Source organism: Chiloscyllium punctatum, chromosome 18 (genome assembly GCF_047496795.1).
Source record: "Chiloscyllium punctatum isolate Juve2018m chromosome 18, sChiPun1.3, whole genome shotgun sequence".
Lineage (NCBI taxonomy): Eukaryota > Metazoa > Chordata > Chondrichthyes > Orectolobiformes > Hemiscylliidae > Chiloscyllium > Chiloscyllium punctatum.
Window position 1 is genome coordinate 80003484 of NC_092756.1, and position 24820 is coordinate 80028303.

The window sequence follows — 24820 nt, forward strand, 5'->3', positions numbered from 1 at the left end:
AATTGGCAGAAGTCACACAACACCATGTTATATAGTCCAACTGGTTTATCTGAAATTTTTTTGATTAGATTACTTAGCGTGAAAACAGGCCCTTCGGCCCAACAAGTCCACACCGACCCGCTGAAGCGCAACCCACCCAGACCCATTCCCCTACATTTACCCCTTCACCTAACACTACGGGCAATTTAGCATGGCCAATTCATGGATTGTGGGAGGAAACCAGAGCACCCGGAGGAAACCCACACAGACACAGGGAGAATGTGCAAACTCTACAGTCAGTCGCCTGAGTTGGGAATTGAACCCAGGTCTCTGACGCTATGAGGCAGCAGTGCTAACCACTGTACCGCCCATATTGCAAGCTTTCCGAGTGCTACTCCTTCACTAGGTGAAGTCCCCATTTCACCTGATGAAAGAGCAGTGCTTTGAAAGCTGGCGATTTCAAATCAACCGGTCAGACTGTAACCTGATTTTGTCCACCCCAGTCTAACACCGGCATTTCGGCATCACCAGTAACAGTTGTGAACAGGTTTTGCAGTTCTTGCATTTGGGTGATCTTTGGAGTCGAATCCCTAAATCTCTCTGGGTCATTGTTCCTAGCTTTTCATCTTTTGAAGGCAGGGCTGACCCACTGAGCCAAAACTGAAATGCACCTGTTCCCACATTGAAAATGTGCAATGGGTGGATTTCAATCCCATCAACATTGTGCAATTTTACACAGCAACAACCCAGCCTCCACGACCAATCTGAATTTAGTCAGAAAATTCACATTTGTACTTCGAGCCATTAATAAAATGCTATGAAGAGTTGAGGCCCTGTATACAGGTTCATTTGAATCACCACCGGTAGCTTTACTCCAAAGAGTGTGTACCCATGACTTACCCTTTCTCTCGGTTGACCCAACTTAGTGTTCAGTTCCGTAAGTTTGAATCTTAGTTAAATAGTCTCTTATGTGGATCATGATTCAATGTTTTCTGGAGGTTTGCAGAAAATACATACCCTGCTACATACAGCAGTGCACTAACTAACTAAATAGCAGGCCAATGTCTCACAGAACATAAAGATTAGACTGAAAGTTTTAAAAAAATCTTTATTGGCATTTGAAATGGAACCTACACACATGTATGAAACAACTTGCAGTAACATTTGCTGTGCAACATTTTAAAAACTTTTCTCATCAACGAAAATAAGAGCCAGCAGCAATTGCATCTTGTGCAATTTAATTTTAAATAAAGCAAAACAGTTTACAAAATCAACTCGTTTAAAATGTGCCCGGCCATAAGGAAGGGACAAATTGGCAAAAAGTTTGTACTATTACAGAAACACTGTGCAAAACACTTAGAATGCCTTGGAAAAGCAGGACCAGATTGCTTATCAGGGTACATGGAATGCACATAGCTTAAAAACTCAAACATGACAAGACAGAAGGGGGTCTGATCACTCAAAGCAAGGCAACAAAGCAAAGTTCAGTCAGGATGGCACCCAGCAACTGGTCTCTAAGACTGATGGGTGCCATTTGTGCTCTTGGATGTAGATAACAGGTAAGTTGCCTGCACTCTTCTGTCTATAAGGATAAACTGGACAGTTCCTGCAAAAGGAGCACAGGCCCAAACGTCAATTGTGCTTTGAAACTACTTGCTTCACAGATGGATTGGAAAGAGGCCCTCCATTAGATGCAGGCTAATGGCAATTTATCCAAGGACCTCCCTCTGTACATCCCCTTCAGTTAGTCAGAAAACATGACTACAAAATGAACTCAAATGGAGTGCGATACCACACAGGTGCTGGGTCCAAACGCATTGGGAATCAAGAACAGGAATGGTAAATTTAAAACATCATTGAAACATTTAAAAAAAAAAGCATGGGAACATCAACAGGTATCCTGTAGTCTACTGCATGGGTACTCTTCTGAAATCATGGACATGTAAAAGCACTGTTGGAGATTAGCTGATGATTCAATCACCACCCACAAAGTTTTATTTGATTCCAACACACATCTCACATCAAATTCCAAGTGTTCATTTCCTATGTTAGCACAAATAAAATGTAATTACAGGATGACAGCTGAAGAAAACCACCTCCAAACTGCTTCCTATTTATTGGTTATTAACTAATATTTCAGACACATCTATGGATGCTCATGTTTTCACAGTAGATTTAGTCCAATGTGCTGGGGAAAACTGTATTCTTTTATTTTTCTCTTGCACCAAATTTTAAAAAAAAAGTTTTGACCAATGGTTTAATGATGGGCAAACATAACTGCTCAGGAACTTGTAAGTGCCAACTCAGTTCTCATTTTATGCCAGGAAAGCTCAGGGCTCCATATTGTGCTTTACCAAAGTTCCACGGCAGGAGAACCTCTAAGTGAGTTGTCTACACACTGAACCAGTTGTTGCTGGAAGTGACATTACAGCAACCTCTAGTGGGAGCAATTAGAACTGCAAAAATTGAGACCACTTAAAAAGACCAGGGCAAGGGCAAACCATCCCTCGCTGCGAATGTGCTACCCTGACCTGCAGGCAAGGATTAGGTGTATTCCATGGAGGAAACATAAAACAAAACAAACTCAGGAAAGTATCGGTGATTACTCACCAACTCAATACACTTCCCACTTAGTGCACAGCAAGAGGACAGGAGGTTGTGGCAATAGCTTTATGGAATATAAATGCAAAATTATGAACAAGCTGTTGCTAGCCACCTGAGGGCAGGCTGAGGATGGCATCCTAATTATGATGCGCACAACTGCATTTGTTGAGGTACATTTCCCATTAGCCAAGCCAGATGTCAAGTCTTCAACTCCATGACTATAAACATTTCAAACCTCCCAAAATAAATGTGGGTGACATGCCTGCTCATGCCACTTCATAACCAGCTGAGAGATGGTACCCCAAATCAGGACAAGATGGGCAATGCTTTCAACCTTCCAATCATTCCAAACAAGATAACGCAATGGCAAGATCACTCCCCTTAAAGTTAACAATTAAACCATCATGGCAAGAAATCAGTGACAAGCAACCATGCGATTTAGCAACATGCACATTACCACTGCAAGCTCAAGAGAGATGCTACATCCAATAGCCTGGCTGAGCATCAATATAATTAACAGCAACAGAGACAGAAAGAGACAAAACAACCATGCAACAAGCTGGAGCAACTGGACGCTTACAAATCATCAGTTAAATAAAAGCGAAGTTTTTCAAAGTAAAACATTTCATATATTAAATAGACAAAAACTTTGACATTAATAAGCACAAACACAAGATATATGTTTTAATATAAATTGAACTGTGTTGTGGCAGATGCTTAAAAAGGCAAGGAGTTTTGAATGTGCACTAGGATCCTGTGCCAGTCAATGCTTCTTTTGCCTTACGTTTATAAACCATTATTGAAGAGGTTGGTAAAATACAATTCCCTGATTTACATATCCATTAAAAGCCATCAATATTTAAATATTGTAAACAGATATCTAAGATAAACAATAATACATTCAAATACATTAAACCCATGTCCATACAGGCTGATATCTGGCCTTAAATCTACTATTAAGTTGAAGTTAGTAATTCGAATGATCTGATCACAAGTTGTTTTTCAGCATTGAATTTGTACTTGGACGTTAACAACACTGAACGTCTGATCACTTGAATAACAAATTTCTTTTTAAAAAGCAAAATAACTTTCCATTAACAGGACGAAACGGTGTCCTGATGACATTCTGGAGGGTTTTTTTTTGCCAATGCTTCTGCTAGAAGACAAGTAATTTCTGAGCAGGACCTGCAGCAAACTAAAGAACAAACTGAAGAACAGTAGCACAGTTTTCTAATTGGGAGCCTAAAGTAATTTCTGTTCTCCCCTCCCCCCCATACTACTACCACCACCAACTACTGCAGCACCTTTTGTTCTACAGGGGCCAAACACACTTTGCTAATTCTCAGTTCTTTCCTTAAGGTCCCAGCTCACACTGCAACAGACTGCTCCTGACACCCATCACAATCTGCATGTCACCCAGGACAGCTGAGCCTTATTGCACCAGACACTGCTGACAAACTACCGAGCTGGAGGCGCAAGGCAGCAATACAGCGCAACTTAATCTGATCACCACAACAATTCAGAATGCAAATCCTGGCTGGTTATTGTCCCTCATTCACAGCTTAAGGACAAGGAGAACTACAACAACAACTGTGGGCATATATTAAAAAAAAACAGGTTGGGAGATCAAAACTGGGATTCCTCAATTGCTCTGGTACACCTCAAGGAGTCATTAACAATAATACCCCACATGAGTCATAAGGTTTAGAGTTTAAACCCTGCTCTAGACACATCTGATGAGTGGGGAACCATTGCACAGGCTTCAGTGGATCTGCAGTTCAATGATGCTTTCCCTCTCTCTCGACCCCCACCCCGCACACATTGCTCACACTGTGGGAATTCAGTGGTGTGGTGTGAAGATGGTTATGGCCTTGAAATGAGTGCTTACACCACAGCACGTTAATCAGCCTGTGAATCTGCCCACTGCTCCATGGGAAGTGTCAAGATAGAACATCAACTGAGGAAGCTGCTGATAATGAAACTCAAATGAAACTAGGCTGGCAGATTGCAAGCAACCATCTGAAAAAATAAAACTCAATGGACTCAGAGGCTTCAACTGCAAAACCTCAACAGGCCAATTCATCTGCTTTGCAAATAGTGACACATGAGGGAAGGAACGAAGGAGGAATGGGAGGAATGGCAGGGAGACGGTCGTGCATGGGCAAACTGTGATCCTTGGTGGGACTGACACCTGGAGAGAAAAAGGATTAATAAACTCAAGATCTAACAAATAAAACATTAAAGGAATAAATGTTCAATCAAGAAATTCAACAATATGCACATAATTAGCAGTGTGTTACAATTCAGGAGAAGTTAGTTTGGGAACATGATCGGCATGTACTAGTTGGACCGAAGGGTCTGTTTCCATGCTGTATGAGTCTGGTAAATTCACAGGACAAGTAATTCAGAGGATTGGCCTAATGTTCTGTGGACAATGGTTTAAATCCCAACAGCGGCTGGTGAAAGTTGAATTCAATTAATAAACCTATAATTGAAAGACAGTCTCCATAACATGGTCATGAAATTATCAACTGTTGTAAAAATCTACCTGGTAGATGAGATGGGAAAGAAGTCTGCTATCCTTACTTGACCGGACTGCCGTACAATTGTGGACCAAAAGTAAGATGGGCAAGTCTTCAATGCCCTCTGAATTAGCCTAGCAAATACCCAATTGTAACCAACTGCAGCAGATACTGATGGACCACAATAGAACAAGGTGGCAGCTCTGGTGCAATTAGGGCTATGAAATGCTGGTCTTGCCAGTGACACACCCATTCCACAAAAGGAAAACCACTTTCAAAACCTCTGGTGTCTCCCCCACACCCCCACACCCAAACCACCTAATGCTACTCAGACAATGGCAGAACTGTACGATGTTGAGCAACACCAAAGAAATCACTGTGCAAGTTGGCTCATTCTCATCTCAAGCAGCCAAACCTGCAGAGGCAGGAAATTAAAACAGGGCAGTTGGATTTGCTCTGAAGATTGCAGTTGCCATGGTAAAAGACAGAAAAAGTCACCAAGAGACTGCAGCACTGCACTCAGTTATTTTTGTTTGCGTGCGTATTCCATGCCAACTGCTGACAATTAGCTTCACTGCTTGCCCTTAGATCAGCCCCTGACCCCTCAACAGCAAAGTTACAAAGAGAAAACATTTCAAGCAGGAAAACCTCTAATATTAAACTCCATTTGAATTCCCAATCCATCAGTTCAATTGAGTCAGAATTATAGAACTTTACTTCAAAACAATGCTAATGAGTATAATTAGACTTTATTAAACCAAGCTGCATTGAGATTTCACTGAAGTTTAGGCTCATTGAGGTAATTCTGCTGAAGGGCTGGGGGTTTGTACTCTGCACATGATTTTCCATGGCAAATGCCAACCAACTGGGTGAAGTTACCCAATTAAGGGTTCAAGACCATGCTCCCAATTTCCACAAAATTACACCAATACAGGAAAGCTTTTTATATCATACCAATAATAAGTTTTCAAACCTTGCCCTGCACTTGAGAATTTTGTAGCTGACTTGTTCAAACTGATTGCTATATTAACAAATTTACAAATATGGCAAACTCACTGCCAGAACCCAAGGCAGGATAGTCTGCTGGGCCACTGGGGTGGACCCGACTGTCAGTAGCTGGAAGTATTAAAAAGGTCCTGCCTGATTCTGGTAAACTGAACGAGTATTGTTAAGAAATGGAAGGAGATGAGTAGGATTGCAGGATCATGTTCTCAGTTAAATGTGTTTTTGGTGCCTGTCCAACCCACACCAGTGCAATACCATGGCATTACTGAGCAACAATAAATAAACTGATGTACTGAGAGCATGAGAAAGGAAGAGAGCATCATCCAGCATTATCCACTACCTGTGCCAGGCTGCCTAGTTACACAGAGAGTGGCAACAGCAACACCATTTTGGCCATGTTCTAGCTGTAGCCAAACAAGAAGCCTCACATACACCTCACACAATAGGCTTGTTTAACAAACATCTGCCATCATTCAGGAACCAAAAAAGTGAAGCACAATCAAACCAAAACATTTGCACTCCATGAGAATTAATTGGATAAGAAGGTTAAAGTTCTCAAATTTACATTGCAAACTCTTGTGAATAGAGACCACACCTAATAATGCCAAATGATCATCTTTTTAGACAATCCTGCACTAGATGAGGTTGTGCTGTAATAATCCACACCACTGGGATAACTAGAGGCTGGGGGAGTTTGAACCCTTGCAGCTGGCTGTTCTGTCCATTGGCATTGGGGCAGCCCCTGGTCTAAAACCTTAAAGCAGGGATGGCCAATACTGAGCTGTACAGAAAACAGCTGGTTTATTCCCCAAGTTGTGAATTAATTGGTCACAAATGGAATGGGTGTTGAAGAAAGCAGAGGTGCAACCTCATGGATTAGGGGAGACAGAGTATGTACACCACCCAGGATTCATGTTTCTGACTGCTGGCCTGTAGCTGTGGGGAGAAATACGTACATAAAGATACATAGGAAGAATTGTGTCATGTCTGGGAGCAAGGGCTCTGAAGTCCAACAAGCTGTCTGTCTACACTCACCATTCCATATGTGACCAGCTGCCCCTGTGAAGTCATTGCCCAGTATCATATTCTGGGCAAGGGGATGGACAGAGCAACTATTTACAGCAAGAAACAAAGTGGACTGAAGTAATCTGAAACTGGGACTCTCGTGATTTTAGCTCAAGTTTAATCTACTGATTTGATCAGGTGAAAGAAAAAAAAATGAAACCAACATCTCTTTCGATTGCAGCTGAGTGTTGATAGATACACAATACTCCTGGGGAAGTACGCTACTAACGGAGTGCAGCCCCTAGAAGGTTCATTGACACTTAAAGCCACAGCTGAGTGCCAAATGCCAGAAAGAAAAGGGACGTGGAAGCTGGTGTCAGCTGAAGCAGATTGGGAGGCTGAGCAAGGGGAAATCATCCCACCATGTTGAACTGGACTGTGAAAACAGGCGAGATCATCTCCTCCCGAATGCGGGAGGATTCTGAAGTTGGGTTAGGGCAGGCAGCAATTTGAAGTGCACACATCAGACCATGGCATGATATGAAAAGCAAGGTGACTCAGGTATATCTTTCCTTCCCACATACAACATAGCTATCCTAAACAAACCCTGACAACACTGCAAACACTACCCCTTGAATTGGTCAATGCATTGGCAATGATGTTGGCATAACAATGAGGGAAACACTGGTAAGGTCTCCATGCTGGTGGCCTCTTTCAGAAGAGGAGGAGGAGGAGGAGGAGGAGGAGGAGGAGGAGGAGGGTGGGAGTGGGAGGGGTATTTGCTGGCTAAATACATTGTGAAAGAAGCAAGGAATCAATCTCTCATGACTGCTGCTTGCTACAGCTTATTCAAAGAGTTGACAAAAGGGAGCTGACAACCTGATAGATTGCACTGTAGAATTCAGTGCTTCTGTATTAGATGCTGTTTCAAATGGATTTTAAAAAAGCATTTCTACCACTTTTTAACGTTCTACGTTAAGTCAGATATGAGATGAAAGATGCTTGAAGGGGATTTGTTTTTTGGAAAATCATTGTATAGTTCAGTGAGGCCAGTGACTGTACACGTCCCTGCAGTCAGCAGCTCTCTGGACTGCAGCTACTAACTCGGATTCTGATCATTGAAGCTGCTTCCTCCCACCGGCTGAATCTGAACCGAGTCCAGGATGGGCTTAATGAGTTGGCCAAAAGGGCTGATGGAAAAATAAAATAGGAACAAAGATGTTAGTCATTACAGAAAGAAATATCACTTTTCTTAAAAAAAAAGTCTCTTTTCCCATCTTTGCCCTTCCCCACCTTACAAAGAAACCTGTCCTCTGCTGGTATTGGATTCAGTGAACACCAACGATTCCCTGGCTCCATCGCTAAATGTGAGTGCAGCAGATGCTGCTGGGTTACTCAACAGAGGGATCTCCAAGGAAAACTGCCCCTACTCTGCCATGATGCTTTTCTCCTTTTAATATTTCATGGAATGTGAATCTTACTATATTTGCTACCCAACCTTATTGCCCTTGAATTCATGGCTTTCAATTTCAGAGGGCAGTTAAGAGGCAGCCACACTGCTGTGGGTATGGAATCACATCTCTGTGTGACTTCCAGATGGGATTTCCTTCCCTACAGGAGATTAGTACATATACTTTCCAGCAGGGATCACCTGGGAATCTGGCTGGCAGTTCCTCCCTAGACCACGAAGGCCAAAGAAATTAAGATTAGATTAGAATTCCCTACAGTGTGGAAACAGGCCCTTTGGCCCAACCAGTCCACACTGACCCTCCGAAGAGTAACCCACCCAGACCTATTTCCCTCTGACTAATGCACCTAGCACTATGGGCAATTTAGCACGGCCAATTCACCTGACCTACCCACTGTGGGAGGAAACCGGAGCAAACCCACGCAGAAACGGGGAGAATGTGCAAACTCCGCACAGTCACCCGAGGCTGGAATCGAACCTGAGACCCTGGTGCTGTGAGGCAGCAGTGCTAACCATTCAGCCACTGTGCTGCCATTAACAGCAGAGATCACAAGTCAAGGCTATGAACTGTGGTCTTTGTAGTCATGCTGCAGAGATTTCAGAGACGCTTGCAGTAGCCCAACATGGGTCAATGCCTTCGAAGTATGCAGAGTGATTAACACCTCAGTGGGAAGTGTACTCACGTTGATAAAACCTCAGAAGGCAGGTCAGTGATATACGACGGAATCTTCTTCCCAGTAAGGAATTGGGAAACTTCGTTACTGAACGTATTGCAATTATGTTCAAACAATTTGTAGCACTCTCCCCTGCAACAAAATGATAAAAGTGAGAGTTGTCACAGAATCACAACTGTTACAATACAGAATACCATTCAGCAGTTGTCCCTGCACGTGCCCCCTTCAAAACTCTTTGTCATTGTTGTGTACATTCCTCCCCTTAAAGCCACAATTGATTTTGTCTCCATCACACTCCCAGACAGTGCAATCCTCCCCCTCATCCTTCACTGTGGATTCAGGGAGGAAAGAATATTTACCTGATCAATGCTTACTGCATTAAATAAATAGTTTTGCAATTACTCCACACCTCTTATTGCATCAATGCATGCATCCAGAGATTAATGAAAAGTCGATGAAGTCTCAGCATATTGAATAAAATCAGATAATTGGTTAACATAAACATGCCTGAAACTGCAGTACGATATTGAGTGGGCATTTTAAATCAAGGACTTTCTCTGCTGTCTCAGCACTGTTTGAACAGCACACCAACATTCATCCTTCGCTCAACATCCAAATGGCTTTGACTTCTGGATGAAATAGGCAGACACACGGCATGAAGCTCAAATGTGGAGAAATTACAAAATGACATATTTTGGGAGGACAACAGACAATGGCAATACAGTAGATAAAATTTATCTGGATAAAAAAAGTCAGAGAATGAAGAAACAAATTTCCACGTTGACCTCACTGGAATGCTAGTATAACGCAACATAGAACTAAAAACATGACACAGGCAGTAGACATTATTGCAATCGTAATAAGGAGAAACTAGGCCTCAATGTTTACTACTAAGCAAACCCAAGAGGTTACAACTTCAGTTTGCCTGAAGAGTGCACACCCACTATACCCTTCAAACACAAACTGTAAACAGATGAACTAATTACAGTGGTGCTTGCAGAACAACCTCCACAGCATGAGTCAGCGGCTACAAACAAATTGTCTTTTTCACTAATGTTATCTGCCATCCTTTGGTACAACATTGCCTCCATTGGCAGCAGATGCAATTACATAGTACTTTCTACAACAAACGCCCTGACAGCACAAATACCTGACAAGATAGGTGCACAATTGCTAGATTTAATATACAGATGGAAGTGCAGCCATTGTTTATGCCTGCTAGTGACCTCAAAGACATGGGCGTTCTTGCCATTCAGTTCTAAGCAACGCATTAAGTTGGCCCACTGCAAAAGCACAGACTGCAAAGAGGAACTAACCTGAATGCTGACTCTCCTAGAGAGGATAAATATTCCATAATTAACTCCTCAGTCACTTCAGTTGTCCCCAGATCAATGACCGAGTCAGGTGGCCCAAGTAAAGTCCCTCCCTTGGGAACAGAAAGAGGAAACACAAGATTATAATAAAGAAAATGGCCACAATATCATACAGATACTGGGTTAAATGCATTCCATTATCATAAATTTGTTGTGAGTGTCAAATTTCCTGTCCTTCCCACATAGGTCACTCAAATCAGTAATTTAGGGAAGATTACACAACACAAGTATACTTCGAACATTGTTGGTATCAGGACTTTAATTCATCAGGAATGGAAGTCAAAAGGAATATAGCAATGCAAGTGATGACATTACAACGAACATCACCAAAACATTAGCTCCCCTGATACTGTAGCGAGTGAAACAGCTAAATTAACTCTGCATCCCTAGATCAGGGAGAAGAAAGTGAATGGGGACTCCTTTGTTCTTGTTCTCTCAGGATTTGGAGATGCTGGCTTGACCAATGTTCATTGCTCATCCCCAACAGTGCCCGAAAAGGTAATGTGAGCCGCCTTCTTGAACCACAGCAATACTTGGGATGCAAATAGACACAATGCTGTTAGGGTTCCGAAACTTGATCATTAACACCACAGCTGCTATAAAGGCAGAGTTGATGCCTAGCATTTCAGTTTGATCATGATAGGATTAATAAGAGCATGAGCAGTATTATTGTGAATATTTGGTTTGTGGTGGTGGGGTTTAGGGAACTTTATACTGGATTAGTGGTGCTGGAAGAGCACAGCAGTTCAGGCAGCATCCAACGAGCAGCGATGCTGCCTGAACTGCTGTGCTCTTCCAGCACCACTAATCCAGTATTTGGTTTTCAGCATCTGCAGTCATTGTTTTTACCTTTAGGGAACTTTAGGCCACGTTTACAAACTAAGACACCAGTTTGAGGCCTATCCAGAATTAAGTCTTAGCTTTCCCTATGCAGCTGATCAACCAGCCAAGCAAGATTCCAGAAGAGGGTGCGAAGGCCACGTCCTTCGTTTCCTGTAAAGCAGGTCATGTTAGAAGGAGTTTAAAGAAGATTCAGTCAACTGATAGCTGGGATAGGGTAATCTTTGTAGGAAAAAGGTTGGATAGGCTGGGCCTATTCTCATTGAAGTTTACAAGAATGAGAGGTGACCCCATTCACAGAAAATCCTGATTGGAATTAACAGGATAGACACTGAAAGGATGCTTCTCTTTGTGGGTCAGATAAGAACTGGGGAACACACTTTAAAAATTAAGGATCTCTCATTTAAGACGGAAATGGGGAATTTTCTCCTTGAGGGACTTGAAACTCTCTATTGCATGGAGTACCGTGGATACTTTTAAGGCACAGATAGATTTGGATAGATGGGGGTAGGTGAAATTGTGCAGTTAAGGTCACAGGTGATCTGTGACCTTAACGGCTGAGCCAGCTCGAGGGACAATGACCTAAGTCACATGCTCCCAAAGATGACATTTGATGGATTTCCAGAAAACGTGATGATCACAGTATTCAAAGGCAAGAATCAATTCTACTCTGGAGATGGGTTTTCCCAACTGTGCTTGTAGACTGTATGAGAATTTCTTTTGAAAATGAATTGCTACATTGGCTAGTATTCAGCTTCACTTACCCCTTTGAGAGGAGGGTTGATGCACAAACATGAAATCAGTTGAAGATGAGGCAACTATGGATGGATAAAACACTCAGAAAGTAAAAAGAAAATACTCACTGGCTGACAATTAGCAATTCCACCCGACCCATAGAAGAACTCCTCTCCGTTGACAACTATTGCAGTGTGCCTTAAGGAGGAGCAAATTCACATTTAAATAGACACACTTGCAATAATTATTTTAATGCATAAATATACAACTCTTTGATTGCTGACGTGAAAGACTCGTTTTGAAATTTACAGATTAACTCACCATATTCCATCAAGTTGTTTCCCTGTTTTGAGAAGAACAAAAGAAGATGGGTGAGTGTCAGAACAGCAGGTGAGGATGATCAAAAATTAGCAGGCTGGATTTTAACTCAGATACTGCAAACTCTGATCAAACACCAAATTAGGGATTACTTTGCACTGACTAACTTGGGTAAAGGACCATAATCACTAAGCAGGAGACTAAGAAAGAAAGAAAGATTGATAAAGTGATGGTTTAAATCAGAAGGCAAGTAATGAGGGCACAGCATCCCAAACCGTGGGTTACAGCGATTGGTGGGGTCAACAACGGTTGCCATGCAGCTGAGGAGCCTCATTAAAGCCTAGGTTTTAAATAAAAACTGAATACGGCCCTAATGGAGCATTCGTGAACTTGAGTCCTGCTTCAAATTTAAAAAAAACACTGAAGAGGTAGGATTCTCAAAGTCCCCTCTCCCAAGCTTCACATCCTGCTCCAAGCCCAGCCATGGATGTGGGTCACATCAGGGCCTACTGTGATTGGTTCAGAGGCCAGAAGCAGAAGTTTGGGATTTCTGTCCCAGTGCTGCCCTCACCCCAGTCTCAGCTCCTCAACCACCCTGCTCTCAATGAGCAGTCACTGAAATTCACAAGTCTCATACAGTCACAACGGGGAAAAAGAAAAAAGTTTAGCTAACACTGGATATGGGAATACTGTGTTTCAAAAGCTTAAATATTCTGAGAGAAAGACTGAGACAAGCAATGAATTCAAGATATTGCAAATACTACAAGAGAACCTGTTTGGAGTAGGTGTTTATTAAACAGAGCTCATTTCAGCCAAGCAAGCCCATAAGGTGGGTGCAATGAAGAAATTAGGATGATAGTTGACAAGAGAAAAAAAACACAGAGACACAACAGGATCAAGGCATAATTAAAGAGAGGAGAAAGTGAGGACTGCAGATGCTGGAGATCAGAGCTGAAAATGTGTTGCTGGAAAAGCGCAGCAGGACAGGCAGCATCCAAGGAACAGGAGAATCAACATTTCAGGCATAAGCCCTTCTTCAGGAATAATTAAAGAGAGACAATGGTATCAGAGCTGAGAAGAATAATGTATCAAATGGTCTGCTTTTTTCCTAAAAATGGTTAATTTTTCGATAATTCCATCTTTCTGACTCACTGAGGTCCCAGCTGTTCACTCCTACTTGCACACTGACCAAGAGGTCGGTTAACTCCAACAGGAAACAAATGCTACAGGAAGGATAGAAAGGGAGGCAAGAGAGGAGGGGGAGTGGCATTTTTGATAAGGGATAGCATTACAGCTGTGCTAAGGGAGGATATTCCCGGAAATACATCCAGGGAAGTTACTTGGGTAGAACTGAGAAATAAGAAAGGGATGATCACCTTATTGGGATTGTATTATAGACCCCCCAATAGTCAGAGGGAAATTGAGAAACAAACTTGTAAGGAGATTTCCGCTATCTTTAAGAATAATTGGGTGGTTATAGTAGGGGATTTTAACTTTCCAAACTTAGACTGGGACTGCCATAGTGTTAAGGGTTTAGATGGAGAGGAATTTGTTAAGTGTGTACAAGACAATTTTCTGATTCAGTACGATGGACCTAGTAGCGAAGGTGCAAAACTTAACCGACTCTTGGGAAATAAGGCAGGACAGGTGACTGAGGTGTCAGTGGGGGAGCACTTTGGGGCCAGCGACCACAATTCTATTAGATTTAAAACAGTGATAGATTTGGTCTATCCTTTTCCAAAAGTTGAAGTTCTAAGTTGGAGAAAGGCCAATTTAGATGGTATTAGGCAAAGACTTTCGAAAGCTGATTGGGGGCAGATGCTCGTAGGTAAAGGGACGGCTGGAAAATGGGAAGCCTTCAGAAATGAAATAACAAGAATCCAGAGAAAGTATATTCCTGTCAGGATGAAAGAGAAGGTTGGTATGTATAGGGAGTGCTGGATGACTAAAGAAATTGAGGGTTTGGTTAAAAAAAAAGGAGGAAGCATATGTCTGGTATAGACAGGATAAATCGAGTGAATCCTTAGAAGAGTAAAAAGGAAGCAAGAGTATACTTAAGAGGGAAATCAGGAGGGCAAAATGGGGACATAAGATAGCTTTAAGGAGAATCCAAAGGGTTTTCACAAATATATTAAGGACAAAAGGGTAACTAGGGAGAGAATAGGGCCCCTCAAAGATCAACAAGGCGGCCTTTGTGTGGAGCCACAGAAAATGGGGGAGATACTAAATGAATATTTTGCATCAGTATTTACTGTGGAAAAGGATATGGAAGTTATAGATTATAGGGAAATAGATGGCGACATCTCGCAAAGTGTCCAGATTACAGAGGAGGAATTGGTGGATGTCTTGAAACGGTTAAAGGTGAATAAATGCCCAGAACCTGATCAGGTGTACCTGAGAACTCTGTGGGAAGCTAGAGAAGTGATTGCTGGGCCACTTGCTGAGATATTTGTATCATCGATAGTCAAAGGTGAGGTGCCGGAAGACTGGAGGTTGGCAAACGTGGTGCCACTGTTTAAGAATGGCAGTAAGGACAAGCCAGGGAATGATAGACCAGTGAGCCTGACCTCGGTGGTGGGCAAGTTGTTGGAGGGAATCCGGAGGGACAGGATGTACATATATTTGGAAAGGCAAGGACTGATTCGGGATAGTCAACATGGCTTTGTGCGTGGGAGATCATGTCTCACAAACTTGATTGAGTTTTTTGAAGAAGGAGCAAAGGAGACTGATGAGGGCAGAGCAGTAGATGTGGACTTCAGTAAGGCGTTTGACAAGGTCCCCCATGGGAGACTGATTAGCAAGGTTAGATCTCATGGAATACAGGGAGAACTAGCCATTTGGGTACAGAACTGGCTCAAAAGGTAGAAGCCAGAGGGTGGTGGTGGAGGGTTGTTTTTCAGACTGGAGTGCCACAAGGATCGGTGCTGGGTCCTCTACGTTTTGTCATTTACATAAATGATTTGGATGTGAGCATAAGAGGTACAGTTAGTAAGTTTGCAGATGACACCAAAATTGGAGGTGTGGTAGACAGCGAAGAGGGTTACCTCAGATTACAACAGGATCTTGATCAGATGGGCCAATGGGCTGAGAAGTGGCAGGTGGAGTTTAATTCAGATAAATGTGAGGTGCTGCATTTTGGGAAAGCAAATCTTAGCAGGACTTATACACTTAATGGTAAGGTCCTAGGGAGTGTTGCTGAACAAAGAGACCTTGGAGTGCAGGTTCACAGCTCCTCGAAAGTGGAGTCGCAGGTAGATAGGATAGTGAAGGCGGCGTTTGGTATGCTTTCCTTTATTGGACAGATTATTGAGTACAGGAGTTGGGAGGTCATGTTGCGGTTGTACAGGACATCGGTTAGGCCACTGTTGGAATATTGCGAGCAATTCTGATCTCCTTCCTATTGGAAAGATGTGAAACTTGAAAGGGTTCAGAAAAGATTTACAAGGATGTTGCCAAGGCTGGAGGATCTGAGTTACAGGGAGAGGCTGTACAGGCTGGGGTTGTTTTCCCTGGAGCGTCGGAAGCTGAGGGGTAACCTTATAGAGTTTTACAAAATTATGAATAGGATAAATAGACAAAGTCTTTTCCCTGGGGTCAGGGATTCCAGAACTAGAGGGCGTAGGTTTAGGGTGAGAGGGGAAGGATATATAAGAGACCTAAGGGGCAACTTTTTCACGCAGACGGTGGTACATGTATGAAATGAGATGCCAGAGGAAGTGGTGGAGGCTGGTACAATTACAACATTTAAGAGGCATTTGGATGGGTATATGAACAGGAAGGGTTTGGAGGGATATGGGCCAGCTGCTGGCAGGTGGGACTAGATTGGGTTGGGATATCTGGTCAGCATGGACGGGTTGGACCAAAGGGTCTGTTTCCATGCTGTACATCTCTATGACTCTATAAAAAGAAAGAGCTGACTCTGAATATTTTTGAGAGTTTTAAAATCACTTGTAATTTGTCATATCTTTATTTTGAAATTTATAGTTTAAAGGCAAAGATGCAGAAGTCCAAAGAAGAAGGACCTGTGATTAGTTAACACAATTTCAATTAAAGGGACTATCACTAGACCCATAGACTCCTGTTCAAACTCCACCTGTTTGAGAGGCATGTAATCACTTCCCTGACCAAGTTGATTAGAAATACAAGTAGATTAGATTAGATTACTTACAGTGTGGAAACAGGCCCTTCGGCCCAACAAGTCCACACCGCCCCGCCGAAGCGCAACCCACCCATACCCCTACATCTACCCCTTACCTAACACTAGGGGCAATTTAGCATGGCCAATTCACCTGACCTGCACATCTTTGGACTGTGGGAGGAAACCGGAGCACCCGGAGGAAACCCACGCAGACACGGGGAGAATGTGCAAACTCCACACAGTCAGTCGCCTGAGGCAGGAATTGAACCCAGGTCTCTGGCGCTGTGAGGCAGCAGTGCTAACCACTGTGCCACCGTGCCTGCCTAACGAGTAGATCCACTCGTAGTGCAGTGGTCATCCCTGAACAAGGCAGCCCAAGTTGAAGACCCCACCTTCTTCAGTTATGTAATAATATCTAAGCAGCGTGATGTACAAAACAAAATAAATAAAGCAGACCCAGCTAGGGCTCTTATGGCACAAATGGTTGTGTCCCTACCTTTGGGACAGGAGGCCCAGGTTCAAATCCCATTCTGTTCCAGAGGTATGTGATAGCTTCCCAGAACAGGTTAATTAAAAAGAAATAAAAGCAAAACCAGTGGTGTCTCTACCTCAGGGTCAGAATGCCTGCGTTAACACCTCACCTGCCCCAGAAATAGGTTATAACATTTCTGAACAAGTCGATTTGAAAACAAAACAGACTCATCCCACTGAAACCATTTTGACTTCACCCCCTTCTGTAATGTTAAAAGATTAACGAGAATCTCTCTCTGGACATTAATATTAAAGAGTTAAACTGCACTGAGTGAACATTCTGGAAGTGGGTGTCGGTGACAGTCAAGCAGGAATGTGGATGTCCCCCACTCCAATTAGACAGTCATTTACTACTAACCTCCTATTACCAAATTAAACACTCATTCAATCTCTTCCATTCAGAAATTCTTTCTAGCCATCCCCCGAAGCTAGGACACCTCACACCTACATTGTCTTGGGGAAATCGCTGAGTCAGGAAAGGGTCTGCACAGCGATTCCCCAAGATTAGGGCATTTACATTATCTTGATATCATCCTCGCATTGTACCTGGGGTACCATGTGACTGTGAGGGAGTGAATGGGGGGTTGTCTTGAGCGGCATGTGACTATGAAGGAGTAGCCAGAGCATCTGTCAGCATGGCCAACTGACCTGTATAAAGGGGACGTGTTTTCCTTGTTTAGGGCCTCACTGACTCGACTTTGTATACCTGCGAAGAGGGTCAAAGGAGGTCACCTAGCTGGTACACGCTTTAATAAACTAACTGTTTGCAGAAGTTGGTGAGAGAGTGAATTGCATCACGTGTGTGAAACTTCAGGAAAAATACCTAACACTTTTCCACCCTCCACCACCTCCTTCATCCCCTCCACCCCACCCCGAACATTCTTGTGTCTGCATGCCTATAATAGAGGCTGCATGTAAATTTCTAATCAGCAACATGGGCGATTTACTGATGGGCGATTTATAGAAAAAGTCACAGTGATTTTAGTGGTGGGAAAGCCGTTCAGCTGCGTGGCAGTGGGCGGCATGGTGGCACAGTGGCTAGCACTGCTGCCTCACAGCATCAGAGACCTGGGTTCAATTCCCACCTCAGGTGACTGACTGTGTGAAGTTTGCACATTCTCCCCGTGTCTGCACGGGTTTCCTCTGGGTGCTCCGGTTTCCTCCCACAGTCCAAAAATGTGCAGGTTCAGTGAATTGGTCATGCTAAATTGCCCGTAGTGTTAGGTGAAGGGGTAAATGTAGGGGAATGGGTGTGGGTGTGTTGCGCTTTGGCGGGTCGGTGTGGACTTGCTGGGCCGAAAGGCCCATTTCCACACTGTAAGCAATCTAATCTAAAACAGACCCGGTTAGCCACTTGCCGCTCCCCCTACCTCACTTTTGATGGTTTGCATTGCTCTTAATGGGCTTTACATGCAAAATATCCACTTGGCTACATAGTGACTTGACATGGGGAGCGGGGAGTGAAAACCAACATTCAGATGGAGCAAGAGCACTTCTGGATATAAAGAGAAACACAAAACAGACCCAGGATGGTTCTTGTTAATGGTCAATCTAACATCGGTTGTGGGAAAATACTGAAGTCCATTATAAAATATTTAATAGCATAGCACTTGGAAAACAGTAACAAGATCACAGTGAACATGGATCCACAAAAGGGAAGCCAGGCTCAACAAATCTACTAGAATTTTTCTTGGTTATAATTAGTAGAGTTGATGATGGTGTTGGGGGATAGGGGCATTGGATGCGGTTTACTTGGATTTTCAGAAAGCGTTCAACTAAGGTCCCACAGAAGAGATCAGAATATAAAATTAAAGTGCATGGAATGGGGGCCAGGCATAGATGGAGAACTGGCTTCCAGATAGGAAGCAAAATAGGAATAGGCAGAAGCAAAGAATAGAAGTTGAGGCCTGGGCAGATTCGCCCTCAGTTGTACATTGAATGGCCTCAGAGGCTTGAGGGGCCAAATGACCACTCCTGCTCCTATTTGTGTTGTACACATGAAGGGAATTGTAAAGCATGGAACCAGAGTAACTCAAGTCATGGCCACCAATGTTAATGCATTTATGACTGAAAATGCACAAGAATCTAGAATCAGGAAAACAGATATGAGGCTGGACTAGATTACAGAATTAGGTCAGGTGAGTTATGAGGCAGGCAGGTTTTGAAATCAGGGATGCTCATTTTAAAATTAAGACTGGGTGCCAATTTTGACCAGTGAGCAGAAAGAGACGATAGAGGAGTAGGATTTTCTGAGAGTTAATGACAGGCAGAGTTTTGGATGACATCACGTTTACAGAAATTAGAATGTGGGAGACCAGGAAGAGTGCACTGCAATAGTGGAGTATGAGCTAACAAAGTTTTCAGTAACAGACAAGCAATGCAGTTCAAGAAATACAAATAGGTGACATTTAGGTGGCTGACGCACCCCAGATTGGTTACTGTAAAGGTAACAAAGTCAGAAAAATGTATCTTCTGCTATCTTGAAATGCGCAGCTTCTTTAACATCCTTATCTGTTCAGGACACTTGTCTAGATTCAGATAGTCTGTAACCATTACATCTGATTTGCTTGAGATGAGCTTCCATAAAAGTGGCTCTTACTGTCTATTTCCATCTTGTCCAAGCTTCAGCTAATCTGCTACTGAGATCCTCACCTGTTTGGTTCTTTCAACTCGACTGCAGTATTCCAATGCCCCCTTGCCAGCCACTCAACTACACTCTCGACTCAAGCTCATGCTGTTCCTGTACCCAAATTCACACCAAATCTCTCAACACCAGTGCTCACTGTTCAACCACTTCCACGTCTAATAATGTTTTGATTTTAAAATTATTTTCAATACCTCCATGTCCACACCCTTCTGACTAATTTCACCAGCTCCAGAGTGCCAAGGATATTGACTCTAATCCTTGTTCTTGTGTGCCACTTATTTACTCGCTCTACCATTCCTGCATGGCCCTCAGCTCTGGAATGCTCTCCATTGGTGTGCGGCACGGTGGCACAGTGGTTAGCACTGCTGCCTCACAGTGGCAGGGACCCGGATTCAATTCCCGCCTCAGGCGACTGTCTGTGTGGAGTTTGCACATTCTCCCCGTGTCTGTGTGGGTTTCCTCCGGTTTCCTCCCACAGTCCAAAAATGCGCTGGTTAGGTGAATTGGCCATGTTAAATTTACTGTAGTGCTGGGTGAAGGGGTAAATGTAGAGGAATGGGTCTGGGTGGGTTGCACTTCGACAGGCCAGTGTGGACTTGTTGGGCCAAAGGGCCTGTTTCCACACTAAGTAATCTAATCTAATCAACCAAATTCTCAATCTCACTTTCCTGCTTTAAAAGACAACTCAAAACTGAGATTAGGCTATCCGTCACCTCCCCTAATACCTGATGTGACTTGCAACCCTGCAAAACACCTTGGGACATTTTCTATGTTTAAGTGCAGCACAGTGGCTCAGTAGTTAGCACTGCTGCCTCACAGCGCCAGGAACCTGGGTTAATTCCACCCTCAGGCAACTGTCTGTGTGGAGTTTGCACATCCTCCCCATGTCTGCATGGGTTTCCTCCCACAGTCCAAAGACGTGCAGGTTAGGTGGATTGACCATGCCAATGTTGTCCATTGTGTCCGGGGATGTACAGACTAGGTGGGTTAGCCACAGGAGATACAAGCTTACAGGGATAGAGTGGGATGCTCTTTGGAGGGCTAGTTGGACTTAATAGGCCAAATGGCCTGCTTCCACACTGTAGGAATATGATGTAAATACACCTTGTGACTGAAATTGCTGAGTTACTGTCAAGTTTTGGCAATGGACGTCCTGGTTGGAATGACAACACTTATCTGCCTACTTCCCCATCTCATCTGGAAAAATTAGAATGCAAGGAAGACAGAATACTACAAACAATAACAAGGGAGATATGACAAAACCTTTCTGTTGCTATTTGTCATTTAAATTGACTTGCCTACAATGACTTTTTGTGAATGCCACTGGTTGTATTACCCATTCTAATTGGCCAGAGGGTGGTGGAGAGTCAAACAAATCACTATTGATCTGGAATCATGTGTCAGCCAGACTAATTAAAGATAGCAGGTTTTGTTCTGTAAAGGGCACGAGTGAAACTGATGGATTTTCTTTGATATTTGATAGTGTCAGATGGTCACCGTTAGGTGAGTTTTCACTGAATTCGAATTTCACCATCTATCATGGTATACTTAACCCCATGTTCATCAAACATTAATCTGGGGTTCTGAATTCAGATCTGTGACATATTTGGAAAGATTGAACTTGGAGATGAGAACTTCACGGCATTGAATTTACAACCTCTTAATACGACTGCTCTCTTTTCAAGACCAAATGCAAGCACTGATGAAGGAAAATAAACCAAATTGTGCTCGTGTCAGTGCTCAGAATGCATTTGGCCAATGGCCTTTCACAATCATTATGACTCGTCAGGATCTTCTGAAGACAGAAAAATCGAAAAAGTTCAAAGGCTGCGGGATAATGAGTCAGCAATTTGTCGGCCTAAATATCAGATCACCAGCAAAATGCAAGAATAGAATTCAGATTTTTTTTCAAAAAACAGTGCAATGGAAAATCCAATTCAGTCCCTTGAATCTGTTACACTGACTTTCAAGGAAGTAATGGGTGATCTGCAACCCACAGGTACTTGCGTTTTCCTCAGAGGGGAACATGGGAGTAGGAAGAGCAGGCCTTCAGCTTCAGGGGCTGCACAGCATTCAACAAGATAATGACGAAGCTTCTACATCAATACAATTTTTCCCATGGTTAACAAAAATCAATCTCATTTCAATTTATTTGTAAAACATCAGCTTCAGAAGAGATCCAACCCTCCCACAGGAGTCTCATGTGGAAGTGCTTGCACCAGTGAGGGGTGAAAACACAGTCCACTAGTGCTTTCAAGGCTAGTTCAAAAGATGTAAAGTGGGATTTTAGGAACTTTTTCTTTAAGAGATGGCACAGGCATGGTAGGCAGAATAGTCTGATTCAGCTCTCAAACAGCTGAAAGCAATTTACAGATAACTACAGAGATTGTAGTCAACAGCAAGGACAAAGAGAGCATCATCTCAATCTAGAAATAAGAAAACAGACTAACAGCTTTGGACAGCCATGGTCAAGAGCGGAATATCAGTTAGGACAAACAGCTGTTCCTCTTGTCATGTATTGTTACTGAACACAATATCTGTATTGTATACACAAGTCAGCTGCAAACACTCAGGCAAGGAAACTGTAAATTGGTCACACAAGTCACCTTCCACCCTTGAATCTCTGGAGTGGTGCCTCAAAGGCCATCTCCAAACTTGTGTTCCAGTTCTGCTCATAAACATAACAGAAAACTGGATTTTTGGGTCAGGCACGGGAGGATTTTGTTCCCTTGTGTGTGATTTCATTAAGACAGAAAAGTAGGCCAAAGATTTGTTTCTGGTCCCTGAAGTGCACCTACACAAGCCAGAAACCTCCAGAATTAAGCAAAACAGTTCAAACCAAGAGTCTTCATCAAAGCATTGGCTCTGCTGTTACCCTCTTCAGACAAAACCATTTCAAAATTCAGTCTTTCAGGAAAACTACTAGCAGCTGGGGGGCCAAACCAAAGTTGTTGGATAACCTTGACTTTCAAAGAGGTAAAAAGTGCTGGAAGTCGAGCAGGAAATCAGAAAAGGCAAAGTTAAACATCAGAAATGGGATAAGTGAATTCTCAAAAGGTACCAAAGACATTAATATTGCCATTCACGAATTATTAGTTTCAATTCAAAATCACGACAACATGATTTGAAAACAAGTTACAACATCAAATTTAAACCCATTTCACCAACTTATCCATCGCTTCCTACAAAACTCCCTCATTAATGCAAGGCTTAACTTTGCAATTCGGTATGAATACTTAACAAAATAAGGTGGAACATTTCATAGTCTTGAGAGAGAAAAAGTTGCGGCCTAGTAAAGGTCGCCCAATCCCCGACCTCGAGTTGCCGCCGCTGCCCGCCTTGCCACCCTCATCTCCCCGGCAACCATTTTACTCAGCTCACCGAGCATGATCGGGCTAAACTGTCGGGCCAGCCCCCGGGAAAGGTCGTAGACGTAAAGTTTGACGGGATGTGGTGGCGTGTCCATGTCAGCAATGTGTTTTCTTTCCTGTTCTTCGGTACCGGGCTCTCGACGGCCGCTTAGCGCGCGCGCACCGACATCCAACCGCCCGCCTCAGAGGGGTCCCCCCAAATGAGGCAATTCTCACCACCCCTCCAGACCGCAGCATCGTCACAAACCGCCCCACCCCGCCCCCTCGGTTGACAGCTCCACCCCCAGAACCCCCGACCAGCAGGCCCCGCCCCTACTAGAACGTCACTCACAGTGACACCCCCTTCCCCTCAGACCCGCCCCCAAAACATGCACGTTCCAGAGACCCCGCCCACCACCAACATTACTGACAGTGTTAACAATCACACATCACACATTGATTAGGAAGCACTAGCTTTCTCAGTGCTGCTCCTTCACCAGGTAACTAAAGGAATAGGATCATGTTTATAGCAAAAAATCACAGTTAAATACACTGATGTGATTTGGATTAAAGAGCATGGAAACAGACCCTTCAGTCCAACCCGTCCATGCTGACCAGTTAGGACCTAACCTAACCTAGTCCCACTTGCCAGCGCGTGGCCCACATCCCTCTAAAACCTTCCTATTCATTTACCCATCCAGATGCCTTATAACTGTTGTAATTGCACCAGCCTCCACTACTTTCTTAGGCAGCTCATTTCATACACGCACAGCCCTCTGTACGAAAAAAATGCCCCTCAGGTCCTTTTTAAATTTTTCCCCACTCACCCTAAACCTATGCCCTCTAGTTCTGGACTCCCCTACCCCCGGGAAAAGACATTGAACAAACCTAGATTGCTGTTATGTCTTTCATCTTTGGAATACAGATAAATTCTAACCTCACACCTTTAATGCACTCTCTGAGCTGAGATGACACCCTTATTTTTCTAAAACCTTAAGTTATCTCGGGAATGCGAATGTCTGGAGACTGCTGCCGGTCAAGAAAGGGGAAGGGGATGTCTGTGATGGTCCAAGTGATTTTGAGGGTGGTGTGGAAGTTGTGGGCAAAGTCAGTGAACTGCTCCAGTTCAGCCTGGAGTTCAGCCTGGTGCAGGATGTAACGATGGAAGAGTTGAGGCACAGTGCCTGTGTACTAAAGAGAGACTGTTCAACATAGCTGACAAAGAGGCAGGTGTAGCTGAGACGCATCCGAGTACCTATGGCTACCCTTGGATTTGGAGGAAATGGAAGGTGTTAAAGGAAATGTTATTAAGGGTGAGGACCTGTTTGGCAAGGCGGAGGATGCTATTGGTGGAGGGGGACTGGATAGATCTGTTGGAGAGGAAGAAGCAGAGGGCCTGGAGGCTATCATTGTGGGGTATGGACATTTATGAGGACTGCATGTCCATCGTGAAAATAAAGCGCTGTGGGCTGGTGGACTGGAAGTTACTGAAGAGATGGAGGGCGTGGTTGGTGTCACGGATGTAGGTGGGAAGTGCCTGAACCAAGGGTGAGCGGATGGAGTCAAGATAGGACGACATGAGTTTGGTGGGGCAGGAGCATGCAGAGAAAATGGGTCGGTCTGGGTAGTTG

The 24820-nt window shown here is 43.5% G+C and overlaps 1 protein-coding gene across 1 annotated transcript; it reads right to left on the reverse strand.

Annotated features, from left to right (window-relative positions):
• Positions 1 to 1073: 1073 nt before the first annotated feature.
• On the reverse strand, positions 1074 to 23418 carry LOC140489238 (desumoylating isopeptidase 1-like). Its single transcript, XM_072588558.1, has 6 exons — positions 23221 to 23418; positions 12527 to 12548; positions 12334 to 12403; positions 10574 to 10683; positions 9267 to 9389; positions 1074 to 8305 (listed from the first exon to the last, which is right to left on the reverse strand). The coding sequence occupies exons 1-6, from the start codon at positions 23303 to 23305 to the stop codon at positions 8215 to 8217; spliced, it is 501 nt and encodes a 166-aa protein (XP_072444659.1). The 5' UTR covers positions 23306 to 23418; the 3' UTR covers positions 1074 to 8214.
• Between the last annotated feature and the right edge of the window lie 1402 nt (positions 23419 to 24820).